This window comes from Mizuhopecten yessoensis, unplaced genomic scaffold (genome assembly GCF_002113885.1).
Source record: "Mizuhopecten yessoensis strain PY_sf001 unplaced genomic scaffold, ASM211388v2 scaffold716355, whole genome shotgun sequence".
Lineage (NCBI taxonomy): Eukaryota > Metazoa > Mollusca > Bivalvia > Pectinida > Pectinidae > Mizuhopecten > Mizuhopecten yessoensis.
In genome coordinates, this window is record NW_018480075.1 from 685,895 (window position 1) to 711,241 (window position 25,347).

General features: G+C 39.8%; 1 protein-coding gene across 1 annotated transcript; it reads right to left on the minus strand.

Moving 5' to 3' along the window:
* Positions 1–3,773: 3,773 nt before the first annotated feature.
* LOC110443627 (glycine-rich cell wall structural protein 1-like) lies at positions 3,774–15,805 on the minus strand. The gene is made up of 3 exons (XM_021487963.1): positions 15,737–15,805; positions 13,635–13,714; positions 3,774–5,662 (listed from the first exon to the last, which is right to left on the minus strand). Exons 1-3 carry the CDS (start codon positions 15,739–15,741, stop codon positions 3,774–3,776), a joined length of 1,974 nt encoding a protein of 657 aa, XP_021343638.1. The 5' UTR covers positions 15,742–15,805.
* Between the last annotated feature and the right edge of the window lie 9,542 nt (positions 15,806–25,347).

Below are 25,347 nucleotides of genomic sequence, written 5' to 3' on the forward strand. Positions count from 1 at the left end.
CATCTACATTTATATATATAACGTTGAACTATATATTAATTAGTCTCTCCTACGTTTATATATATCACGTTGAACTATATATTAATTAGTCTCTCCTACGTTTATATATATAACGTTGAACAATATACTAATTAGTCTCTACTACGTTTATATATATAACGTTGAACTATATATTAATTAGTATCTCCTACGTTTATATATATAACGTTGAACTTTATAATATGTGTAACGTTGAACTATATATTAATTAGCCTCTCCTACGTTTATATATATAACGTTGAACTTTATATAAATTAGTCTCTCCTACGGTGATATGTAACGTTGAACAATATCCTAATAAGCCTCTCCTACGTTGAAATGTAACGTCGAACAATATACTAATTAGCCTCTCCTACGTTTATATCGTAACGTTGAACAATATACTAATTAGCCTCTCCTACATTTATATGTGTAACGTTGAACTATATATTAATTCGCCTCTCCTACGTTTATATATATAACGTTGAACTTTATATTAATTAGTCTCTCCTACGGTGATATGTAACGTCGAACAATATACTAATTAGCCTCTCCTACGTTTATATCGTAACGTTGAACAATATACTAATTAGCCTCACCTACATTTATAGATATAACGTTGAACTATATATTAATTAGTCTCTCCTACGTTTATATATATAACGTTGAACTATATACTAATTAGTCTCTCCTACGTTTACATCGTAACGTTGAACAATATACTAATTAGTCTCTCCTACGTTTATTAATCTAACGCTGAACAAGAAACTACTCAGCCTCTCCTACGGTGATATGTAGCGCTGAACAATACACTACTTAACCCCTCCTACGGTGATATGTAGCGTTGAACAATATACTAATTAGCTTCTCCTACGTTTATATATGTAACGTTGAACTATATACTTATTTGTCTCTCCTACGTTTATATATATAACGTTGAACTATATACTAATTAGTCTCTCCTACGTTTATTAATCTAACGCTGAACAAGAAACTACTTAGCCTCTCCTACAGTGATATGTAACGCTGAACAATACACTACTTAACCCCTCCTACGGTTATATGTAACGTTGAACAATATACTAATTAGCTTCTCCTACGTTTATATATGTAACGTTGAACTATATACTTATTTGTCTCTCCTACGTTTATATATATAACGTTGAACAATATACTAATTAGCTTCTCCTACGGTTATATATGTAACGTTGAACTATATATTAATTAGTCTCTCCTACGTTTATTAATCTAACGATGAACAAGAAACTACTTAGCCTCGCCTACAGTGATATGTAACGCTAAACAATACACTGCTTAACCCCTCCTACGGTGATATGTAACGTTGAACAATACACTACTTAGCTTCTCTTACGGTGATATGTAACGCTGAACAATACACTACTTAACCCCTCCTCCGGTGATATGTAACGCTGAACAATACCCTACTTAGCTTCTCCTACGGTGATATGTAACGCTGAAAAATACACTACTTAACCCCTCCTACTGTGATATGTAACGCTGAACAACACACTACTTAACCCCTCCTACGGTAATATGTAACGCTGAACAATACACTCCTTAACCCCTCCTACGGTGATATCTAACGCTGAACAATACACTACTTAACCCCTCCTACGGTGATATGTAACGCTGAACAATACACTACTTAGCTTCTCCTACGGTGATATGTAACGCTGAACAATACACTACTTAACCCCCCCTACAGTGATATGTAACGTTGAACAATAACCTATTTAACCCCTCCTACGGTGATCTGTAACGCTGAACAATACACTCCTTAACCCCTCCTACGGTGATATTTAACGCTGAACAATACACTACGTAACCCCTCCTACGGTGATATTTAACGCTGAACAATACACTACTTCACCCCTCCTACGGTGAGATGTAACGCTGAACAATACACTACGTAACCCCTCCTACGGTGATATGTTACGCTGAACAATACACTACTTAACCCGTCCTACGGTGATATGTAACGCTGAACAATACACTACTTCACCCCTCCTACGGTGATATGTAACGCTGAACAATACAATACTTAGCTTCTCCTACGGTGATATGTAACGTTGAACAATAAACTATTTAACCCCTCCTACGGTGATCTGTAACGCTGAACAATACACTACTTAACCCCTCCTACGGTGATATGTAACTCTGAACAATACACTACTTAACCCCTCCTACAGTGATATGTAACGTTGAACAATACACTACTTAACCCCTCCTACGGAGATCTGTAACGCTGAACAATACACTACTTACCCCCTCCTACGGTGATATGTAACGCTGAACAATACACTACTTAACCCCTCCTACTGTGATATGTAACGTTGAACAATACACTACTTTACCCCTCCTACGGTGATATGTAACGTTGAACAATACACTACTTAACCCCTCCTACGGCGATATGTAACGCTGAACAATAAACTACTTCCCCCCTCCTACGGTGATATCTAACGCTGAACAATACACTACTTAACCCCTCCTACGGTGATATGTAACGTTGAACAATAAACTACTTAACCCCTCCTACGGTGATATGTAACACTGAACAATACACTACTTAACCCCTCCTACGGTGATATGTAACGCTTAACAATACACTACTTAACCCCTCCTGCGGTGATATGTAACGTTGAACAATACACTACTTAACCCCTCCTACGGTGATATGTAACGCTGAACAATACACTACTTAACCTCTCCTACTGTGATATGTAACGTTGAACAATAAACTACTTAACCCCTCCTACGGTGATATGTAACGTTGAACAATACACTACATGTATCTAGCTAGTGTTGCCTACCACAGAGTTTTTAATCTACATGCCGGTCGACACATCATCCGATACCAAATAATGTAAAAGTACATTTTTTGCGCTAAATTGTTATTGCAGAAAGTGAAGATTTTGTATATTGTCATCCATTGCACATTTTTGCGGTGCGCCAATTTATCAATGCGCTTATATCTATCTAAAAGCGAAAATGCGCTAATATTTGAGTCCGTTAAAATAAGTACTTTTACATTATGAGACTAGAACAGGGTCAAGCAGAATAAAAACCTCGTTCACCGTGTCTAAGATATTTGTTATCGACACTTTGATCCTGCACCAAAGTCTCGTTTAAATATTATCTATATAAATAGAAAATTAATCGTCCGGAACAAGTTCTCCGCTCGCAGTTCAAATTTTAGAAAAAGCTTTTTTGGCGATATTCTTTGTATCAATATATAAGACAAAATGCACATTTTTCACGTTTTATTCCATTATCAGTCACCATGAAGAAACACGTAAATTGTCTCGTGGAAAATAAAGGATTAGATATACTGATGTTGATGTTGTTCCTGATGCAATGTAGCGTTGCTTTCCGATGTAAAGACCCTTCTCAAATGAATGTTCTTTTCTGGATCTGATAGTCATCTTGATATGTACCCACAGGCTGAGCGGAAATACTCAAATATACCTTCTTGCATAACCTCGTTTCCACCCCCTTTTTTTGTGAGTTCATGCTGCCTTTTTGGTTTCATCTCAATTCATTTTTCATTTTCAACTTTGAGTTTTTGTCATGTTCTTGTGTATCAATGTCACAAACATTTGTTCGAATTTTATTTCAGCGCCAAGTATTTGGCGTTTTAAAAATAGTTTTTCACAAATCGGGGAATAGCACACACATTTTACAAATACATTTGTTTTTATTTATATACAATTAAAGTACGATTAACAGTTTTGTTATTTTCGATCGTCGTCATCATTATCGCCCGAATATGCAGATGAATTCCATCCTCCAGAAGAAAACGATCCTTTACCACCACCAGAAGAACCATGCCCTTTTCCGAATGACCAACCACCGGATCCAGACCCGAAACCCCCTCTTCCACCCATACTGGAATTCCAGGACCCTCCACTACTTCCGCTCGAGCCCCAAGAACCTCCACCGAACGAGCCAGTACCTCTACCAGCCCCTCCCGAACCACCGCCGCCACCGCCGCCGCCACCACCACCGCCGCCGCCACCACCACCGCCACGTGAACCTCCCATAAGAGCTGCTAATAGTACATTATTGTTACTCCGAGCGCCACCTTCCGCCTGTTCGGCTCCCGACTCAATCATTTGTGACAAGGCCTTGTATCTAAGTAGATTAGTGAAAATGTTGTTGGAGTTAAAAATACCCGTGTTGCCCTGGTTACCTCCCGTTCTTTGCATACCAGTGGAAGAGCCACTTTGAAATCTAGTATTAGAAGAACCACTATTAAATCCAGTAGAAGTGCCAGAAGACCAGCTTGGAATCCGACCAGGCATTCCTTGAAACTGTCCGTTTCCTTGGAAACCGTTATGTTTTCCAAACCCAGTATGTATATTGTTAGTTGTCATTGAACCTCGATTAAGTCCAAAACCGCCCCCTGTGAATCTATCATGTCCCCCGGTTCCGAATCTACCACTGTAGCTCTGCCATCCGTCAAAACCTACATCCCTTCCTGTACCAATATACATGCCGTTATTTAAGTAATGGACACCCGTGTCGGGCATTCGGCCACCAATTTTCCAGTGGTTAGTTCCTCCTGGAGCACCGCCACCGAAAAGAAACCCACTTGGAGTATACCCATTTACATGGAAACCTTTTCCGCCCGTTAAACTTCCGGTAAAACCACCTGTAGTCCCTCCCATGAATCCAGTGTTTCCAAAAGCGTTCCCCCCAGCACCACCGTGTCCAGCCCACCATTTACCATTGGAAAAGCCTATAGGATAAGTGACACCAGCACTTCCACCGCCGCCGCCACCACCTCCACCACCTCCTCCTCCGCCACCACCACCAGTACCAAAACCTCCTGGAAACAATGTAAAACCTTTGCTTCCGCCACCACCTCCACCGCCGCCGCCGCCGCCTCCCCCACCACCACCAACAACAACTCCGATTCCATGACCATTTCCCGGAACACCTCCGGGAAATGGAAATTTGCCTCCAAATCCTCCTACAGGAAAGCTGCCGGAATTTCCTCCCCCTCCTCCGCCTCCGCCACCACCTCCATGACCGCCAATGCCAATTCCAACACCTTGCATCCCAGTAGCCGGAAGGGCTGTAAATCCGCTGCCTGTTGATTCCAATAAAGCTCGCAGTCCTCCTTGTTTCTGAACAGGGGAACTGCGCGCACTACTTGACGCGTCAGAACTTCCGGTGGCTCGAGCCGATTGTCTGCCACTCATATTACTACTGCTCTTGATGAAGAAATTGTTGTGAACCTGAGTCGGACTGGTTTGTGACTGAGGATTAGGAAGGGTCGGTGGGAAGATTGAGTCCACATTTTGCATACTGGTTTGCATCATGTTTTGAAAATTAGGGGCCGATATCGGCTGCATATTTTGAAAATTAGGGGCCGGTATTGGCTGCATATTTTGAAAATCAGGGACCTGTTTTGGAAAATGAGGAGCCGGTTCTAATATTGGGGATTGTCCTGGTAGTGTCTGAGGTAGTTCATACACCTGCTGGTAAACAGCCTCTTGCATATTTGGTAATGTTGCGTGCACTGGTATATGAGAACTTAACCGATTCTGCAACAAGAACTGTTTGTCTGCCGGAATAGACGTCATCGCTATGGGTCGGACGTTCTTATGGACTAAGTCTATAAAAGATAAAGGCAATATTATTGATTTCTTCTGGTACAAATTTCTTGTTTTATTCAGTTAACGTCCTTTTTATTAACAGCTTTAATCATTTAAAGACGTGCCTCCAATTGTGTTATGTACGCTGGTTTGTTTGATTCTTTGTTACTTTATCTATACAATATTGTCTTATTTACATGTCTGTCATTCCAAGTAAATTTATTTTCAAATATTATCTATGAGCTGCAGTATCCAATACTTCAAGATATCGCCTCTGATATTCATGACTTAAACTGTTGTTGATATGATACCACCTCTATTATTGATAATATCTGTGATATATAGAGAATAATGCATGCCTTTTTCCATATCACACCCAGTATCAACCCGAGACTGAAGGCCCGAGGGCTGATATTGGTCGAGGGTTAAACCTTGGTGTGATATGGAAAAGGGCATATTTTATTCTGTTTATTACATATACTTACTTATAAAAAATAGTATCTAATGATCTATTTCAATAAAATCAATGATATAACATAGTGTTTATGGTACTACTTCTGGTATATATGCAATGACATTAAGGTTTCATCTCTAGTATTCATGATATTTAAGCTAGTGTTTCAAATATTATTTTGTATTCCACTCTAGTAACTTACCTGACAGTGTTACTTTAGTGTCCACTCTAGTAACTCATATGACAGTGTTACTTTAGTGTCCTCTCTAGTAACTTACCTGACAGTGTTACTTTAGTGTCCACTCTAGTAACTTACCTGACAGTGTTACTTTAGTGTCCACTCTAGTAACTTACCTGACAGTGTTACTTTAGTGTCCACTCTAGTAACTTACCTGACAGTGTTACTTTAGTGTCCACTCTAGTAACTTACCTGACAGTGTTACTTTAGTGTCCACTCTAGTAACTTACCTGACAGTGTTACTTTAGTGTCCACTCTAGTAACTTACCTGACAGTGTTACTTTAGTGTCCACTCTAGTAACTTACCTGACAGTGTTACTTTAGTGTCCACTCTAGTAACTTACCTGACAGTGTTACTTTAGTGTCCACTCTAGTAACTTACCTGACAGTGTTACTTTAGTGTCCACTCTAGTAACTTACCTGACAGTGTTACTTTAGTGTCCACTCTAGTAACTTACCTGACAGTGTTACTTTAGTGTCCACTCTAGTAACTTACCTGACAGTGTTACTTTAGTGTCCACTCTAGTAACTTACCTGACAGTGTTACTTTAGTGTCCACTCTAGTAACTTACCTGACAGTGTTACTTTAGTGTCCACTCTAGTAACTTACCTGACAGTGTTACTTTAGTGTCCACTCTAGTAACTTACCTGACAGTGTTACTTTAGTGTCCACTCTAGTAACTTACCTGACAGTGTTACTTTAGTGTCCACTCTAGTAACTTACCTGACAGTGTTACTTTAGTGTCCACTCTAGTAACTTACCTGACAGTGTTACTTTAGTGTCCACTCTAGTAACTTACCTGACAGTGTTACTTTAGTGTCCACTCTAGTAACTTACCTGACAGTGTTACTTTAGTGTCCACTCTAGTAACTTACCTGACAGTGTTACTTTAGTGTCCACTCTAGTAACTTACCTGACAGTGTTACTTTAGTGTCCACTCTAGTAACTTACCTGACAGTGTTACTTTAGTGTCCACTCTAGTAACTTACCTGACAGTGTTACTTTAGTGTCCACTCTAGTAACTTACCTGACAGTGTTACTTTAGTGTCCACTCTAGTAACTTACCTGACAGTGTTACTTTAGTGTCCACTCTAGTAACTTACCTGACAGTGTTACTTTAGTGTCCACTCTAGTAACTTACCTGACAGTGTTACTTTAGTGTCCACTCTAGTAACTTACCTGACAGTGTTACTTTAGTGTCCACTCTAGTAACTTACCTGACAGTGTTACTTTAGTGTCCACTCTAGTAACTTACCTGACAGTGTTACTTTAGTGTCCACTCTAGTAACTTACCTGACAGTGTTACTTTAGTGTCCACTCTAGTAACTTACCTGACAGTGTTACTTTAGTGTCCACTCTAGTAACTTACCTGACAGTGTTACTTTAGTGTCCACTCTAGTAACTTACCTGACAGTGTTACTTTAGTGTCCACTCTAGTAACTTACCTGACAGTGTTACTTTAGTGTCCACTCTAGTAACTTACCTGACAGTGTTACTTTAGTGTCCACTCTAGTAACTTACCTGACAGTGTTACTTTAGTGTCCACTCTAGTAACTTACCTGACAGTGTTACTTTAGTGTCCACTCTAGTAACTTACCTGACAGTGTTACTTTAGTGTCCACTCTAGTAACTTACCTGACAGTGTTACTTTAGTGTCCACTCTAGTAACTTACCTGACAGTGTTACTTTAGTGTCCACTCTAGTAACTTACCTGACAGTGTTACTTTAGTGTCCACTCTAGTAACTTACCTGACAGTGTTACTTTAGTGTCCACTCTAGTAACTTACCTGACAGTGTTACTTTAGTGTCCACTCTAGTAACTTACCTGACAGTGTTACTTTAGTGTCCACTCTAGTAACTTACCTGACAGTGTTACTTTAGTGTCCACTCTAGTAACTTACCTGACAGTGTTACTTTAGTGTCCACTCTAGTAACTTACCTGACAGTGTTACTTTAGTGTCCACTCTAGTAACTTACCTGACAGTGTTACTTTAGTGTCCACTCTAGTAACTTACCTGACAGTGTTACTTTAGTGTCCACTCTAGTAACTTACCTGACAGTGTTACTTTAGTGTCCACTCTAGTAACTTACCTGACAGTGTTACTTTAGTGTCCACTCTAGTAACTTACCTGACAGTGTTACTTTAGTGTCCACTCTAGTAACTTACCTGACAGTGTTACTTTAGTGTCCACTCTAGTAACTTACCTGACAGTGTTACTTTAGTGTCCACTCTAGTAACTTACCTGACAGTGTTACTTTAGTGTCCACTCTAGTAACTTACCTGACAGTGTTACTTTAGTGTCCACTCTAGTAACTTACCTGACAGTGTTACTTTAGTGTCCACTCTAGTAACTTACCTGACAGTGTTACTTTAGTGTCCACTCTAGTAACTTACCTGACAGTGTTACTTTAGTGTCCACTCTAGTAACTTACCTGACAGTGTTACTTTAGTGTCCACTCTAGTAACTTACCTGACAGTGTTACTTTAGTGTCCACTCTAGTAACTTACCTGACAGTGTTACTTTAGTGTCCACTCTAGTAACTTACCTGACAGTGTTACTTTAGTGTCCACTCTAGTAACTTACCTGACAGTGTTACTTTAGTGTCCACTCTAGTAACTTACCTGACAGTGTTACTTTAGTGTCCACTCTAGTAACTTACCTGACAGTGTTACTTTAGTGTCCACTCTAGTAACTTACCTGACAGTGTTACTTTAGTGTCCACTCTAGTAACTTACCTGACAGTGTTACTTTAGTGTCCACTCTAGTAACTTACCTGACAGTGTTACTTTAGTGTCCACTCTAGTAACTTACCTGACAGTGTTACTTTAGTGTCCACTCTAGTAACTTACCTGACAGTGTTACTTTAGTGTCCACTCTAGTAACTTACCTGACAGTGTTACTTTAGTGTCCACTCTAGTAACTTACCTGACAGTGTTACTTTAGTGTCCACTCTAGTAACTTACCTGACAGTGTTACTTTAGTGTCCACTCTAGTAACTTACCTGACAGTGTTACTTTAGTGTCCACTCTAGTAACTTACCTGACAGTGTTACTTTAGTGTCCACTCTAGTAACTTACCTGACAGTGTTACTTTAGTGTCCACTCTAGTAACTTACCTGACAGTGTTACTTTAGTGTCCACTCTAGTAACTTACCTGACAGTGTTACTTTAGTGTCCACTCTAGTAACTTACCTGACAGTGTTACTTTAGTGTCCACTCTAGTAACTTACCTGACAGTGTTACTTTAGTGTCCACTCTAGTAACTTACCTGACAGTGTTACTTTAGTGTCCACTCTAGTAACTTACCTGACAGTGTTACTTTAGTGTCCACTCTAGTAACTTACCTGACAGTGTTACTTTAGTGTCCACTCTAGTAACTTACCTGACAGTGTTACTTTAGTGTCCACTCTAGTAACTTACCTGACAGTGTTACTTTAGTGTCCACTCTAGTAACTTACCTGACAGTGTTACTTTAGTGTCCACTCTAGTAACTTACCTGACAGTGTTACTTTAGTGTCCACTCTAGTAACTTACCTGACAGTGTTACTTTAGTGTCCACTCTAGTAACTTACCTGACAGTGTTACTTTAGTGTCCACTCTAGTAACTTACCTGACAGTGTTACTTTAGTGTCCACTCTAGTAACTTACCTGACAGTGTTACTTTAGTGTCCACTCTAGTAACTTACCTGACAGTGTTACTTTAGTGTCCACTCTAGTAACTTACCTGACAGTGTTACTTTAGTGTCCACTCTAGTAACTTACCTGACAGTGTTACTTTAGTGTCCACTCTAGTAACTTACCTGACAGTGTTACTTTAGTGTCCACTCTAGTAACTTACCTGACAGTGTTACTTTAGTGTCCACTCTAGTAACTTACCTGACAGTGTTACTTTAGTGTCCACTCTAGTAACTTACCTGACAGTGTTACTTTAGTGTCCACTCTAGTAACTTACCTGACAGTGTTACTTTAGTGTCCACTCTAGTAACTTACCTGACAGTGTTACTTTAGTGTCCACTCTAGTAACTTACCTGACAGTGTTACTTTAGTGTCCACTCTAGTAACTTACCTGACAGTGTTACTTTAGTGTCCACTCTAGTAACTTACCTGACAGTGTTACTTTAGTGTCCACTCTAGTAACTTACCTGACAGTGTTACTTTAGTGTCCACTCTAGTAACTTACCTGACAGTGTTACTTTAGTGTCCACTCTAGTAACTTACCTGACAGTGTTACTTTAGTGTCCACTCTAGTAACTTACCTGACAGTGTTACTTTAGTGTCCACTCTAGTAACTTACCTGACAGTGTTACTTTAGTGTCCATTCTAGTAACTTACCTGACAGTGTTACTTTAGTGTCCACTCTAGTAACTTACCTGACAGTGTTACTTTAGTGTCCACTCTAGTAACTTACCTGACAGTGTTACTTTAGTGTCCACTCTAGTAACTTACCTGACAGTGTTACTTTAGTGTCCACTCTAGTAACTTACCTGACAGTGTTACTTTAGTGTCCACTCTAGTAACTTACCTGACAGTGTTACTTTAGTGTCCACTCTAGTAACTTACCTGACAGTGTTACTTTAGTGTCCACTCTAGTAACTTACCTGACAGTGTTACTTTAGTGTCCACTCTAGTAACTTACCTGACAGTGTTACTTTAGTGTCCACTCTAGTAACTTACCTGACAGTGTTACTTTAGTGTCCACTCTAGTAACTTACCTGACAGTGTTACTTTAGTGTCCACTCTAGTAACTTACCTGACAGTGTTACTTTAGTGTCCACTCTAGTAACTTACCTGACAGTGTTACTTTAGTGTCCACTCTAGTAACTTACCTGACAGTGTTACTTTAGTGTCCACTCTAGTAACTTACCTGACAGTGTTACTTTAGTGTCCACTCTAGTAACTTACCTGACAGTGTTACTTTAGTGTCCACTCTAGTAACTTACCTGACAGTGTTACTTTAGTGTCCACTCTAGTAACTTACCTGACAGTGTTACTTTAGTGTCCACTCTAGTAACTTACCTGACAGTGTTACTTTAGTGTCCACTCTAGTAACTTACCTGACAGTGTTACTTTAGTGTCCACTCTAGTAACTTACCTGACAGTGTTACTTTAGTGTCCACTCTAGTAACTTACCTGACAGTGTTACTTTAGTGTCCACTCTAGTAACTTACCTGACAGTGTTACTTTAGTGTCCACTCTAGTAACTTACCTGACAGTGTTACTTTAGTGTCCACTCTAGTAACTTACCTGACAGTGTTACTTTAGTGTCCACTCTAGTAACTTACCTGACAGTGTTACTTTAGTGTCCACTCTAGTAACTTACCTGACAGTGTTACTTTAGTGTCCACTCTAGTAACTTACCTGACAGTGTTACTTTAGTGTCCACTCTAGTAACTTACCTGACAGTGTTACTTTAGTGTCCACTCTAGTAACTTACCTGACAGTGTTACTTTAGTGTCCACTCTAGTAACTTACCTGACAGTGTTACTTTAGTGTCCACTCTAGTAACTTACCTGACAGTGTTACTTTAGTGTCCACTCTAGTAACTTACCTGACAGTGTTACTTTAGTGTCCACTCTAGTAACTTACCTGACAGTGTTACTTTAGTGTCCACTCTAGTAACTTACCTGACAGTGTTACTTTAGTGTCCACTCTAGTAACTTACCTGACAGTGTTACTTTAGTGTCCACTCTAGTAACTTACCTGACAGTGTTACTTTAGTGTCCACTCTAGTAACTTACCTGACAGTGTTACTTTAGTGTCCACTCTAGTAACTTACCTGACAGTGTTACTTTAGTGTCCACTCTAGTAACTTACCTGACAGTGTTACTTTAGTGTCCACTCTAGTAACTTACCTGACAGTGTTACTTTAGTGTCCACTCTAGTAACTTACCTGACAGTGTTACTTTAGTGTCCACTCTAGTAACTTACCTGACAGTGTTACTTTAGTGTCCACTCTAGTAACTTACCTGACAGTGTTACTTTAGTGTCCACTCTAGTAACTTACCTGACAGTGTTACTTTAGTGTCCACTCTAGTAACTTACCTGACAGTGTTACTTTAGTGTCCACTCTAGTAACTTACCTGACAGTGTTACTTTAGTGTCCACTCTAGTAACTTACCTGACAGTGTTACTTTAGTGTCCACTCTAGTAACTTACCTGACAGTGTTACTTTAGTGTCCACTCTAGTAACTTACCTGACAGTGTTACTTTAGTGTCCACTCTAGTAACTTACCTGACAGTGTTACTTTAGTGTCCACTCTAGTAACTTACCTGACAGTGTTACTTTAGTGTCCACTCTAGTAACTTACCTGACAGTGTTACTTTAGTGTCCACTCTAGTAACTTACCTGACAGTGTTACTTTAGTGTCCACTCTAGTAACTTACCTGACAGTGTTACTTTAGTGTCCACTCTAGTAACTTACCTGACAGTGTTACTTTAGTGTCCACTCTAGTAACTTACCTGACAGTGTTACTTTAGTGTCCACTCTAGTAACTTACCTGACAGTGTTACTTTAGTGTCCACTCTAGTAACTTACTTGACAGTGTTACTGTAGTGTCCACTCTAGTAACTTACCTGACAGTGTTACTTTAGTGTTGAGTCTAGTAACTTACCTGACAGTGTTACTTTAGTATCGAGTCTAGTAACTTACCAGACAGTGTTACTTTAGTGTTCACACAGTAACTCACCTGACAGTGTTACTTTTTTTTCCGGTCTAGTAACTTATCCGGACAGTGTTACTTTAGTGTCGAGTCTAGTAACTTACCTGACAGTGTTACTTTTTTTTCCAGTCTAGTAACTTATCCGGACAGTGTTGCTTTAGTGTCGAGTCTAGTAACTTACCTGACAGTGTTACTTTAGTATCGAGTCTAGTAACTTCCCAGACAGTGTTACTTTAGTGTTCACACTAGTACCTCACCTGACAGTGTTACTTTTTTTTCCAGTCTAGTAACTTATCCGGACAGTGTTACCTTAGTGTCGAGTCTAGTAACTTACCTGACAGTGTTACTTTAGTGTCCACTCTAGTAACTTACCTGACAGTGTTACTTTAGTATCGAGTCTAGTAACTTACCAGACAGTGTTACTTTAGTGTTCACACTAGTAACTCACCTGACAGTGTTACTTTTTTTTCCAGTCTAGTAACTTATCCGGACAGTGTTACTTTAGTGTCGAGTCTAGTAACTTACCTGACAGTGTTACTTTTTTGTCCAGTCTAGTAACTTACTTGACAATGTTTCTTTAGTGTCAACTCTAGTAACTTACTTGACAGTGTTTCTGTAGTGTCAACTCTAGTACTTACCTTGCAGTGATAACTTGGAGACCACTGTTGTGACGTGATACATCAGGCATAACACTGCCAACAGAGATGGCGACGTTCTCCTGAAGGAAACAAGATTAATACACTGTCTCTTTTACATAATTCAATCTTAAAAACAATAACCACGATATTTTGCAGATGATGCTACAAGGATGAGCTAATAAACATTTTATACCTTAAAACTATGGCAATAATACATTTAATTAAAAAATACGATATTTTATTTCATGAAGTCGCTAAACCACAGAAACCAAGCCGATGTTCTTATAAATTAAAAACAATATAAAATAAATCAATATTATCATTAAATCCGTGAGCATTATAATGCAATTCATACAGTCTTTATACAAAAAATGCCAAGATAGTTCCGATGTCTGAACAAAACTATAATTAGAATCTAAAATTATAAAACCACAGTGTATCCTATGAAAGGTTTCGATGGAGACCTGTGGAAAAGTAACAGGAGAATAAAAACAGGTGTTCAGAACGGTATGTGTCTCAACGACACTCGCCATGTTAGTCGAGGTAATATCCACATAACACCACTAGTAAAAGCAATCATATCGCCACGCGTATCATATAGCTTAGTAGTGTAGAAGTAAGCTGCCATTGGTGGTGATGTTGTAACCCTTAACAAAATACCACAGCGACAACAAAACTGCATCTCGAACTCAAAATTGATAAACCATGACAAAACGTGAACAAATGAGAGGACTTAATCGGGTACACTGGAAAGGTAAGCGTCTTCTGCTTCATCGACTACACTTGCCATGTCAATCTAGGCCAAATTCAAGGAATGTCACGTCCGTAAAGAGAGAACCAGGGCAGTGACAATGAAACATCAAGACCCACTCGTGAGCATAATAAAAAAAAGGCAAAAAAAACAATGACCTTCGCAAAAAGAAATAAAATATGCTTCATTGAGATCACAAACAGGATCACTGAAAAGCCTGTGTTTCATGTTTGTCCGTCAGCAGTCGATATTTAGAAAGTCGGGTTTTTTCACAAAATATAATCCAAAAACAAAGGTGTTCCTTCAGTTTAGTAAAAGTACCGTAGTAAAGTAAAAACGGCAAATGTTATGATATAGAAAAAAAAGATGATAGAATTTTCAAATTGATAAAAATCGAATCCTTCAAAATCTGCATTCCAGTTTATTCCACATCTTGGGTACAATTGTATATAATGCCACAATACTACTGTAATCGTTATTCAATTACATGAATATGTCTAGTAAGACGCTTTGATTCCGGCTTGTTTCAGCAACTAGCAGACCCAGCGTTGTATGTATGGGTTGTTGCGTGGTTTCGGAATTCAATACAATATACTATAATATAATAGTTATTATAAAAAGAGAGTTTTCTTTAAGACGAATGTTTACATTTTTTGTGATTGAATTGTTACACATGTTAATGCACTTCATAAGTATTAAACTATTTATTTAAGTACGAAATATTTATTTTCAAATATTTATATCAAATAAACGGAACTAGTTCTGGTGGTTTCTTCTTGTTAGCAAACCAGTACGTACTTAGGTATTTATCACTAAGTGAACATGGGCTAATAATGTATTTCATTTTTATCATCTCTGTGCACTCAAAATTCCAGGTAATTTAAAAGGTAGGCAATGATCACAAAGGGTAAGTATAGCTAAATAAAACACATCCGGCTTATGAAATAATTATATTTTTAAAAATTACGTAGCATCAAAACTCTTGATGATATGGATGCAAAAGAAAAGACAATTCCTCATAAAACTCCCGATAGTTTTAAATTGTAAATATCCGTTAATGTAAAATATTGGTCTTTCAAAGAAAACAAGTACTGCATCGTCAACACAAAATTTCCTAAAATCTACGGTTATTGTTGTTGGACAATTGTTTTTTTAAATAGCAAAAAACGCATGAATGTTTGTATAAATATGATTAAAAAACGTTTTCCACTTGAAAAAGTATATCATTTGATAAATAATTTAACATTAAAGGAGTTAGAATTTCAGTTATATTTGCAGAATAATTCGATTGTTCTTGATGCTTTAATTGTAAAAATTCATGATATGCTAAAAGTGTATTAATGGTCCTTACCTCATGATGTCTCTAAGCTGCCCCGACTAGCTCCACGTAAACACTGTCAAACTAGTGAAGGAGTTTTTTCTTTAATGCCGTATTATATTGGCACAATAAAAACACTCCAACGCCTTGTCCCTCGCTGTCTTCCTCATAATGTAGAAACACACGTTGTGGTCGAGCGTTGTATACTGCGCGAGGTGATTCTAATCAACCGGAGACAACCTTGACAGCACGAACAGCACATTCATCCCATTGCATACCTGTACTCAGATTATAAAGCTTTGCAAGCTTAATTTTAATCTAAACCATATTTTTCCACCTGAATATTTTAATGCCAATTGCAGAATTGTCAATTTTATGGATCGTTTTATCAACTGGTGACTATTATAAACCGAGGAACAAGCATCTTTAAGTGTTTTAATTCTAATCAATCGGGACAAACGAAGTAATTCAAATTTTACTTTAACATATAATTTAAAAGTAAGCTAACAATACCTATCGCGATACTTTATCAATGTGCTATATATGTATTAATGTTAAAATGTTCTTGTATAATGGGAGTATGTATTCATCTTACCCGGAACACACTTAACAATTAATGACTCTTCTGAATACCTCAACAAAGAGTTAAAGCCAAATATCAGATAATAACGGAAATGTTTATGTATTTATTTATGATTATTTTCTCGTTTATATTGGTTTCAGATGATATCATTGGTGTACGTCTAAGGAATATAATGAATATTCAGTTTTATTGGTTTTTAAATAAGACATTTCTCAGGGTTGGAAGTTAAAGGACAAGTTAAGAAAGCAGTTTTATGTTCCGTTTTTAGAGTTCCAATGACGTCACCATGTGTTGACGATACCGCCGTGTATATATCTACTATTGTTATAAATTAGATATATCGCCTACATACAAAAGCTCATTCAAAATCCCATTTTAATGTCAACGTCTAGTTACCTAGAATGACAAGGCTTCGCCTAAACCATAGTTCGAATTGCAATCGATAAAACTAGGGCAAAATATGAACGAATGAAAAATTTGCATAGAGACGCTTGAGAAAATACAAGGATATTAATATCAGCTCAATTGACTTAAATATATCTTTAAACTAAACAGGTAATCGTATCTATTCTACTTCTACTCTCGTTATGTCAACGTCATTAGAAATATTGGAAAAGACAGGATAAGTGGGGTATTTTATATATCACAACGAAAATACACAGAAATTTTCTTGCAAGCTTGAGAATAAATGAGCAGCCGCAGAATGCAGAGGTGTATAAGTGAAGTATGGTTAGGCACGCATTAATGTCTGAAGTGTAGTCTTATAAGAATATAAACTTATATGGCAATAACACACTAGACTTGTACAATTTCATTCATTGGCAACGCAATTGAAATGTATCCATGCTATGATACAGTACTAGTGTATATACATTGTATAGCCAAATCCTAATATCACTAAATGCAAAACGGATAATTAGTTCTAACAGTCGTGTAATCTTTTTATTTATATATTCAATTGTAGATTTTCTTTAAAATCAAACAAACAAACAAAAACGACAAACATCTTTGCAAATAACTAAAACTGTGGATAAAAAAACATGCAAATATTAAATTGCATTCAGATTTGTTGACCTTTAATTATTTGAACATACTTTTCTGGGGAATTGAATAACACTAGTTACATTATGCCAAAGTTCATAACTGACATTGGTAGGTTTTTTGTGAAGTGTCGATGCAGATTAAATGTCTATATTATAATTTCGCTGTTGACTTTTAGAATACACGTCCAGTCTGTTCTGGTTATATACAGATAGACATGCATCTCTAGATGTTATAGCATGTGATAATTACGGGAGATAAAATGTCAGTTTCATACCATGTACCTGTCGTTCATTCACTGACGCATCATATATCATCACGCCCCCTTTTCTTCACTTCGCCATAATCGTTACAAAATGCCACTTTAACAAACCGCCTGCAATTAATGGAGTTCTCGTGTAATCTTTAACAGACCCTTCAACATTTAGTCATTACAAATGAATAAGTAAATAGATATGTAATCTTGATATTTCCTGATGAGCTAGTAAACTACTTTATTGATGAATAATAAATTTCACATGACAAATAGTTTTTGTACATGTACAGATTCTTACGCTTTGGATAATTAAATTTACACATCAAATGTTCACCCAATGACAGAAATGCTCCCTTTTGATCTAGTGGATTTTCTTATTTCATTGCTGTATTTGCAATTATTCGGGCTAAGACTTGTGCATGTGCATTTAACATGTAAACAATTGTTCAATTGATTTAGTAGTTTGATTTTTTAAACTATCAAACGAAATGGATATTAACATTTAAAAAAATTAAAAGGACATTTATAAAAAGAAATCGAAACAATTTTTTTATAACTGTTATGATAAATCCTGTACCTTGAAACACATTAATACCTTATTTTTTGTTATTATTAATTTACTATGTTAGCATTTGTATGACGTCTTCAATCAACCAATCAACTTACGTGTAGCAAAAAATAGATCAGCACGACTTCACAATGTTACATTTTCTATACTTAATAAATGTCGTGAAATCTGAATTTTAAACCCAAAGGTATACAGATGCCATAGAAAGCTTACGGCAATGAACTTATATAGCGTAAATAATAAGATTAAGTGTCAGTAAAATATAAACAGGTTAATTATTCTATTAATGTACATTATGACAATGGTCGACACCGCTTAGTTAAGGATCCCCATACCACTTCCAAAAACTGAACGTAAGTGTAGAAAACTGGTTTTTCCTACATGACTATAGCCTTAATAAATTATTTCTGAAAAGAAAACCGTACCTTGTGGGACTTTTGTGAGAAATAGTAAAGAAAAAATAAACAAAATATAATCAACGACAGATTGGAAAAAATACAGCGGGGCTTGACCAGGATTCCAACACCGGACTTCAGATTGTTGTACTATCGGTCAACCTGGTCAACGGAAGTGTCCTGGCCCAACTTTGCTACGGTTATGTCCAAACGGAAGTTAAAGGGAGGTAACTGTATAGAGAGAAAGCCACAGTGCAGTGTGACAGGGATATTTAATATCGATTAACGCTAGGCGGCTTATGTGAAGCGATGACCGAAAAATCTATTCAACGATACAATAACATTCATTATTGTTATTCATCAGGACGTGCCTCTATTGTGTGTAGTGTATGCGTAATTGCGATTGTGTTTGCAGGAGACAGGGTATGTTGGTGTTCTTGCCTCCTTGTAGTAGCGCGGATCTGATGCCGGCCATGCCGAAGGCACCCAGCACAGCATTCCACCCGGTCACATTATACTGACAACGGGTGAACCAGTTGTTGTCATTCATGCTGAACGTTAAGCAGGGAATAACAACTTCCATGTTTAAGGACTTTGGTATGTCCCGGCCCGGGGATAGAACCTATTACCTTCCTCTCTTGGGCTAACGCTCAACATAAAGGCCAAAAGTGAGGTATTGCCAAGCAAAGCGATAGGAAACAAAAAGTAGTTAGAAGTAGATAGAAAGATTAAATTCCCAAATATTGCAATGGGTGTCCCCAAATAGAGGACACCAAAGCAAATCCCCTATTCTGCATGGGGTTCCCACATTAGTCGCCTCCTACGATACATGCAGTGGGTAACAGCATGTGTATTCTTTTCCCGATCCCTCACCTGCAGGGGTGATCTCGCAGGGTAATACAGTGTATGTTTTGTCTTTGTGTAATATGAAGGTCGATGTTTTTATTATGCTCATTAGCTATAGAGTTCCTTGTGGTTTTGTTGTCGTCACTTCCTGAGTTCTCGATGTGAGGACGTCATACTACTTGAGTTTGACCTAGATTTACATGGTGGGTGTCGTAAATTAGGCAGAAAACGCTTACCCTTCCGGAACACATGGCCTTGATATCGATGTACCTTTTTTTAAAGGTATCCGTGTAAATCATTCCTTTATTCACATTTTGCCCAGATTTTGAGTGATAGTTATGGCTTTGTTGACACTTCGGTATTCTTAGGGAATCATAAAGAATTTCTTTTGTCCTTTTTGCCTGAATGTACCATAGGCAAATCAATATCAGAACGATGTGTTACACGGCTCCAAGAATCTAAGAACACAACTGATGTTTCAGACGTCAGACAAGTGTCACCACTGCAAAGCATGAGGTCGAGGTTGTAATCAGAATAAATGTGGTAATGTGCCCTACTGTGGTTTGGCTACTTAAATATATTACATTGTGGCATAAGCCACAGAAAAGTACGTGGAAACTAATTCTTAAATATAATTCATATATAAAAAAAAAAGTCAGGACAGTTGCTCGCGTAAATCTGATATGAGTAATATACAAACAAATATTTTACTCAGTGTAGTTTGATAAGGTACATCAATCTCCATGAAATGAATGTCTTATATACACTTTTTTTCTTGCACGCAACATGTTATATGAACATACCTGAACATTTTCGCCGCAGTTTTAATCTCGCACTATTTTTACGAGGGCGAATTTATCAGCAAAAGATATAGGAAGTAAACATAACACATATAGTAATTTTTATGTAAAGGACAAAATTAACACTGGGCAACAATTGAGTTTGTTGGTGAAGGGCGTAAGTTTTGCTAGGCGAAAATTTCCTTATATATACAGTAACTCGAAATATCTTTAAAAACATCAAATAGTATACAGATAAGATAAAGGATAGTCTGTGAAAAACATTAGTCCACATTGAAACAGGACTTTTATAGCTCCTTATTTAATATTTTCATTATTACCATGATTTTTATATGATCAGTAAAATTTCTAGCACCAACAGAATATGTCCTTCATTAAGTATGGTTCGATGACCCAAATATAGCAAATAGAAACATGTTCCCGTTGGTTCGATGACCTAAATATGGCAAATAGAAACATGTTCCCGTGGTCTTTCTCAGATTCAGTGCTCATGGACAATTCCAATCTTTCAGCTCATAAAACGTTTTTTAAGTCATTAAATCAATATACTAAGCGTCATTTCCAGGCAAAGTACGGTTCACAAATTTCAGGTTTGTTTTAACATTTCCTTTCGGCGAGTTGAATCATGATAATTTAAGCATAAAACTTTGATAATAACAACGGATAGAAAACATGGGCCCGTATTCATAAAACCGTTCTTCTGCTCAAGCATGGTTTCTGTGCTCAAACCATCTTTCTTGTAATACGTTTAACTCATGTCCAACGATCAAAAAGTCAAGTGTAAACATTGAAAACAGTATTTGGCTTAGGCCTGTTTAATTGTTTTTCCAAATCATTGACAAAATAAGATTTGTTTATTAAGTCATAACCAGATTAACAAACTAGGCATGAGCACAAAGATCTATCCTTGAGCATGAGAACGGTGTCATGAATACGGACCCTGGAATGGGTAGCAAGTATTCCGTTGTCTGAACATTTAGATTTGGAAATCTAATCAGTTGACCGGGTCAAAATGTCAATACATAGACACCGTGTGTCACTGTTTAACAATCAGATCAAGTTATCATGTTAGCATATGAAACCCCCATGAACATGGTAAACACGAGAAATAGAACACGTGCGGACATCGAGCTAAATGGAGCAGGAGCTGACACTAGTCTAGTGACATGGTGGTTAGGGATTCCAGTCCTGCTAGCTGTGGACACTAGTCTAGTGACATGGTGGTTAGGGATTCCAGTCCTGCTAGCTGTGGACACTAGCCTAGTGACATGGTGGTTAGGGATCCCAGTCCTGCTAGCTGTGGACACTAGTCTAGTGACATGGTGGTTAGGGATTCCAGTCCTGCTAGCTGTGGACACTAGTCTAGTGACATGGTGGTTAGGGATTCCAGTCCTGCTAGCTGTGGACACTAGTCTAGTGACATGGTGGTTAGGGATTCCAGTCCTGCTAGCTGTGGACACTAGTCTAGTGACATGGTGGTTAGGGATTCCAGTCCTGCTAGCTGTGGACACTAGTCTAGTGACATGGTGGTTAGGGATTCCAGTCCTGCTAGCTGTGGACACTAGTCTAGTGACATGGTGGTTAGGGATTCCAGTCCTGCTAGCTGTGGACACTAGTCTAGTGACATGGTGGTTAGGGATTCCAGTCCTGCTAGCTGTGGACACTAGTCTAGTGACATGGTGGTTAGGGATTCCAGTCCTGCTAGCTGTGGACACTAGCCTAGTGACATGGTGGTTAGGGATCCCAGTCCTGCTAGCTGTGGACACTAGTCTAGTGACATGGTGGTTAGGGATTCCAGTCCTGCTAGCTGTGGACACTAGTCTAGTGACATGGTGGTTAGGGATTCCAGTCCTGCTAGCTGTGGACACTAGTCTAGTGACATGGTGGTTAGGGATTCCAGTCCTGCTAGCTGTGGACACTAGTCTAGTGACATGGTGGTTAGGGATTCCAGTCCTGCTAGCTGTGGACACTAGTCTAGTGACATGGTGGTTAGGGATTCCAGTCCTGCTAGCTGTGGACACTAGTCTAGTGACATGGTGGTTAGGGATTCCAGTCCTGCTAGCTGTGGACACTAGTCTAGTGACATGGTGGTTAGGGATTCCAGTCCTGCTAGCTGTGGACACTAGTCTAGTGACATGGTGGTTAGGGATTCCAGTCCTGCTAGCTGTGGACACTAGTCTAGTGACATGGTGGTTAGGGATTCCAGTCCTGCTAGCTGTGGACACTAGCCTAGTGACATGGTGGTTAGGGATCCCAGTCCTGCTAGCTGTGGACACTAGTCTAGTGACATGGTGGTTAGGGATTCCAGTCCTGCTAGCTGTGGACACTAGTCTAGTGACATGGTGGTTAGGGATTCCAGTCCTGCTAGCTGTGGACACTAGTCTAGTGACATGGTGGTTAGGGATTCCAGTCCTGCTAGCTGTGGACACTAGTCTAGTGACATGGTGGTTAGGGATTCCAGTCCTGCTAGCTGTGGACACTAGTCTAGTGACATGGTGGTTAGGGATTCCAGTCCTGCTAGCTGTGGACACTAGTCTAGTGACATGGTGGTTAGGGATTCCAGTCCTGCTAGCTGTGGACACTAGTCTAGTGACATGGTGGTTAGGGATTCCAGTCCTGCTAGCTGTGGACACTAGTCTAGTGACATGGTGGTTAGGGATTCCAGTCCTGCTAGCTGTGGACACTAGTCTAGTGACATGGTGGTTAGGGATTCCAGTCCTGCTAGCTGTGGACACTAGTCTAGTGACATGGTGGTTAGGGATTCCAGTCCTGCTAGCTGTGGACACTAGTCTAGTGACATGGTGGTTAGGGATTCCAGTCCTGCTAGCTGTGGACACTAGTCTAGTGACATGGTGGTTAGGGATTCCAGTCCTGCTAGCTGTGGACACTAGTCTAGTGACATGGTGGTTAGGGATTCCAGTCCTGCTAGCTGTGGACACTAGTCTAGTGACATGGTGGTTAGGGATTCCAGTCCTGCTAGCTGTGGACACTAGTCTAGTGACATGGTGGTTAGGGATTCCAGTCCTGCTAGCTGTGGACACTAGTCTAGTGACATGGTGGTTAGGGATTCCAGTCCTGCTAGCTGTGGACACTAGTCTAGTGACATGGTGGTTAGGGATTCCAGTCCTGCTAGCTGTGGACACTAGTCTAGTGACATGGTGGTTAGGGATTCCAGTCCTGCTAGCTGTGGACACTAGTCTAGTGACATGGTGGTTAGGGATTCCAGTCCTGCTAGCTGTGGACACTAGTCTAGTGACATGGTGGTTAGGGATTCCAGTCCTGCTAGCTGTGGACACTAGTCTAGTGACATGGTGGTTAGGGATTCCAGTCCTGCTAGCTGTGGACACTAGCCTAGTGACATGGTGGTTAGGGATCCCAGTCCTGCTAGCTGTGGACACTAGTCTAGTGACATGGTGGTTAGGGATTCCAGTCCTGCTAGCTGTGGACACTAGTCTAGTGACATGGTGGTTAGGGATTCCAGTCCTGCTAGCTGTGGACACTAGTCTAGTGACATGGTGGTTAGGGATTCCAGTCCTGCTAGCTGTGGACACTAGTCTAGTGACATGGTGGTTAGGGATTCCAGTCCTGCTAGCTGTGGACACTAGTCTAGTGACATGGTGGTTAGGGATTCCAGTCCTGCTAGCTGTGGACACTAGTCTAGTGACATGGTGGTTAGGGATTCCAGTCCTGCTAGCTGTGGACACTAGTCTAGTGACATGGTGGTTAGGGATTCCAGTCCTGCTAGCTGTGGACACTAGTCTAGTGACATGGTGGTTAGGGATTCCAGTCCTGCTAGCTGTGGACACTAGTCTAGTGACATGGTGGTTAGGGATTCCAGTCCTGCTAGCTGTGGACACTAGTCTAGTGACATGGTGGTTAGGGATTCCAGTCCTGCTAGCTGTGGACACTAGTCTAGTGACATGGTGGTTAGGGATTCCAGTCCTGCTAGCTGTGGACACTAGTCTAGTGACATGGTGGTTAGGGATTCCAGTCCTGCTAGCTGTGGACACTAGTCTAGTGACATGGTGGTTAGGGATTCCAGTCCTGCTAGCTGTGGACACTAGTCTAGTGACATGGTGGTTAGGGATTCCAGTCCTGCTAGCTGTGGACACTAGTCTAGTGACATGGTGGTTAGGGATTCCAGTCCTGCTAGCTGTGGACACTAGTCTAGTGACATGGTGGTTAGGGATTCCAGTCCTGCTAGCTGTGGACACTAGTCTAGTGACATGGTGGTTAGGGATTCCAGTCCTGCTAGCTGTGGACACTAGTCTAGTGACATGGTGGTTAGGGATTCCAGTCCTGCTAGCTGTGGACACTAGTCTAGTGACATGGTGGTTAGGGATTCCAGTCCTGCTAGCTGTGGACACTAGTCTAGTGACATGGTGGTTAGGGATTCCAGTCCTGCTAGCTGTGGACACTAGTCTAGTGACATGGTGGTTAGGGATTCCAGTCCTGCTAGCTGTGGACACTAGTCTAGTGACATGGTGGTTAGGGATTCCAGTCCTGCTAGCTGTGGACACTAGTCTAGTGACATGGTGGTTAGGGATTCCAGTCCTGCTAGCTGTGGACACTAGTCTAGTGACATGGTGGTTAGGGATTCCAGTCCTGCTAGCTGTGGACACTAGTCTAGTGACATGGTGGTTAGGGATTCCAGTCCTGCTAGCTGTGGACACTAGTCTAGTGACATGGTGGTTAGGGATTCCAGTCCTGCTAGCTGTGGACACTAGTCTAGTGACATGGTGGTTAGGGATTCCAGTCCTGCTAGCTGTGGACACTAGTCTAGTGACATGGTGGTTAGGGATCCCAGTACTGCTAGCTGTGGACACTAGTCTAGTGACATTGTGGTTAGGGATCCAAGCACTGCTAGCTGTGGTGGACACTAGCCTAGTGACATGGTGGTTAGGGATCCCAGTCCTGCTAGCTTTGGACACTAGTCTAGTGACATGGTGGTTAGGGAATCCAGTCCTGCTAGCTGTGGACACTAGCCTAGTGACATGGTGGTTAAGGATCCCAGTACTGCTAGCTGTGGACACTAGTCTAGTGACCTGGTGGTTAAGGATCCCAGTCCTGCTAGCTGTGGACACTAGCCTAGTGGCATGGTGGTTAGGGATTCCAGTACTGCTAGCTGTGGACACTAGTCTAGCGACCTGGTGGT

What these genes read in the sequence shown, in the direction of transcription:
- LOC110443627 (XM_021487963.1), bottom strand. An exon ending in CTCCAAGTTATCACTGCAAG is followed by an intron (nt 5,663 to 13,634) that starts GTAAGTACTAGA and finishes TATCTTTTATAG; the next exon opens with ACTTAGTCCATAAGAACGTC.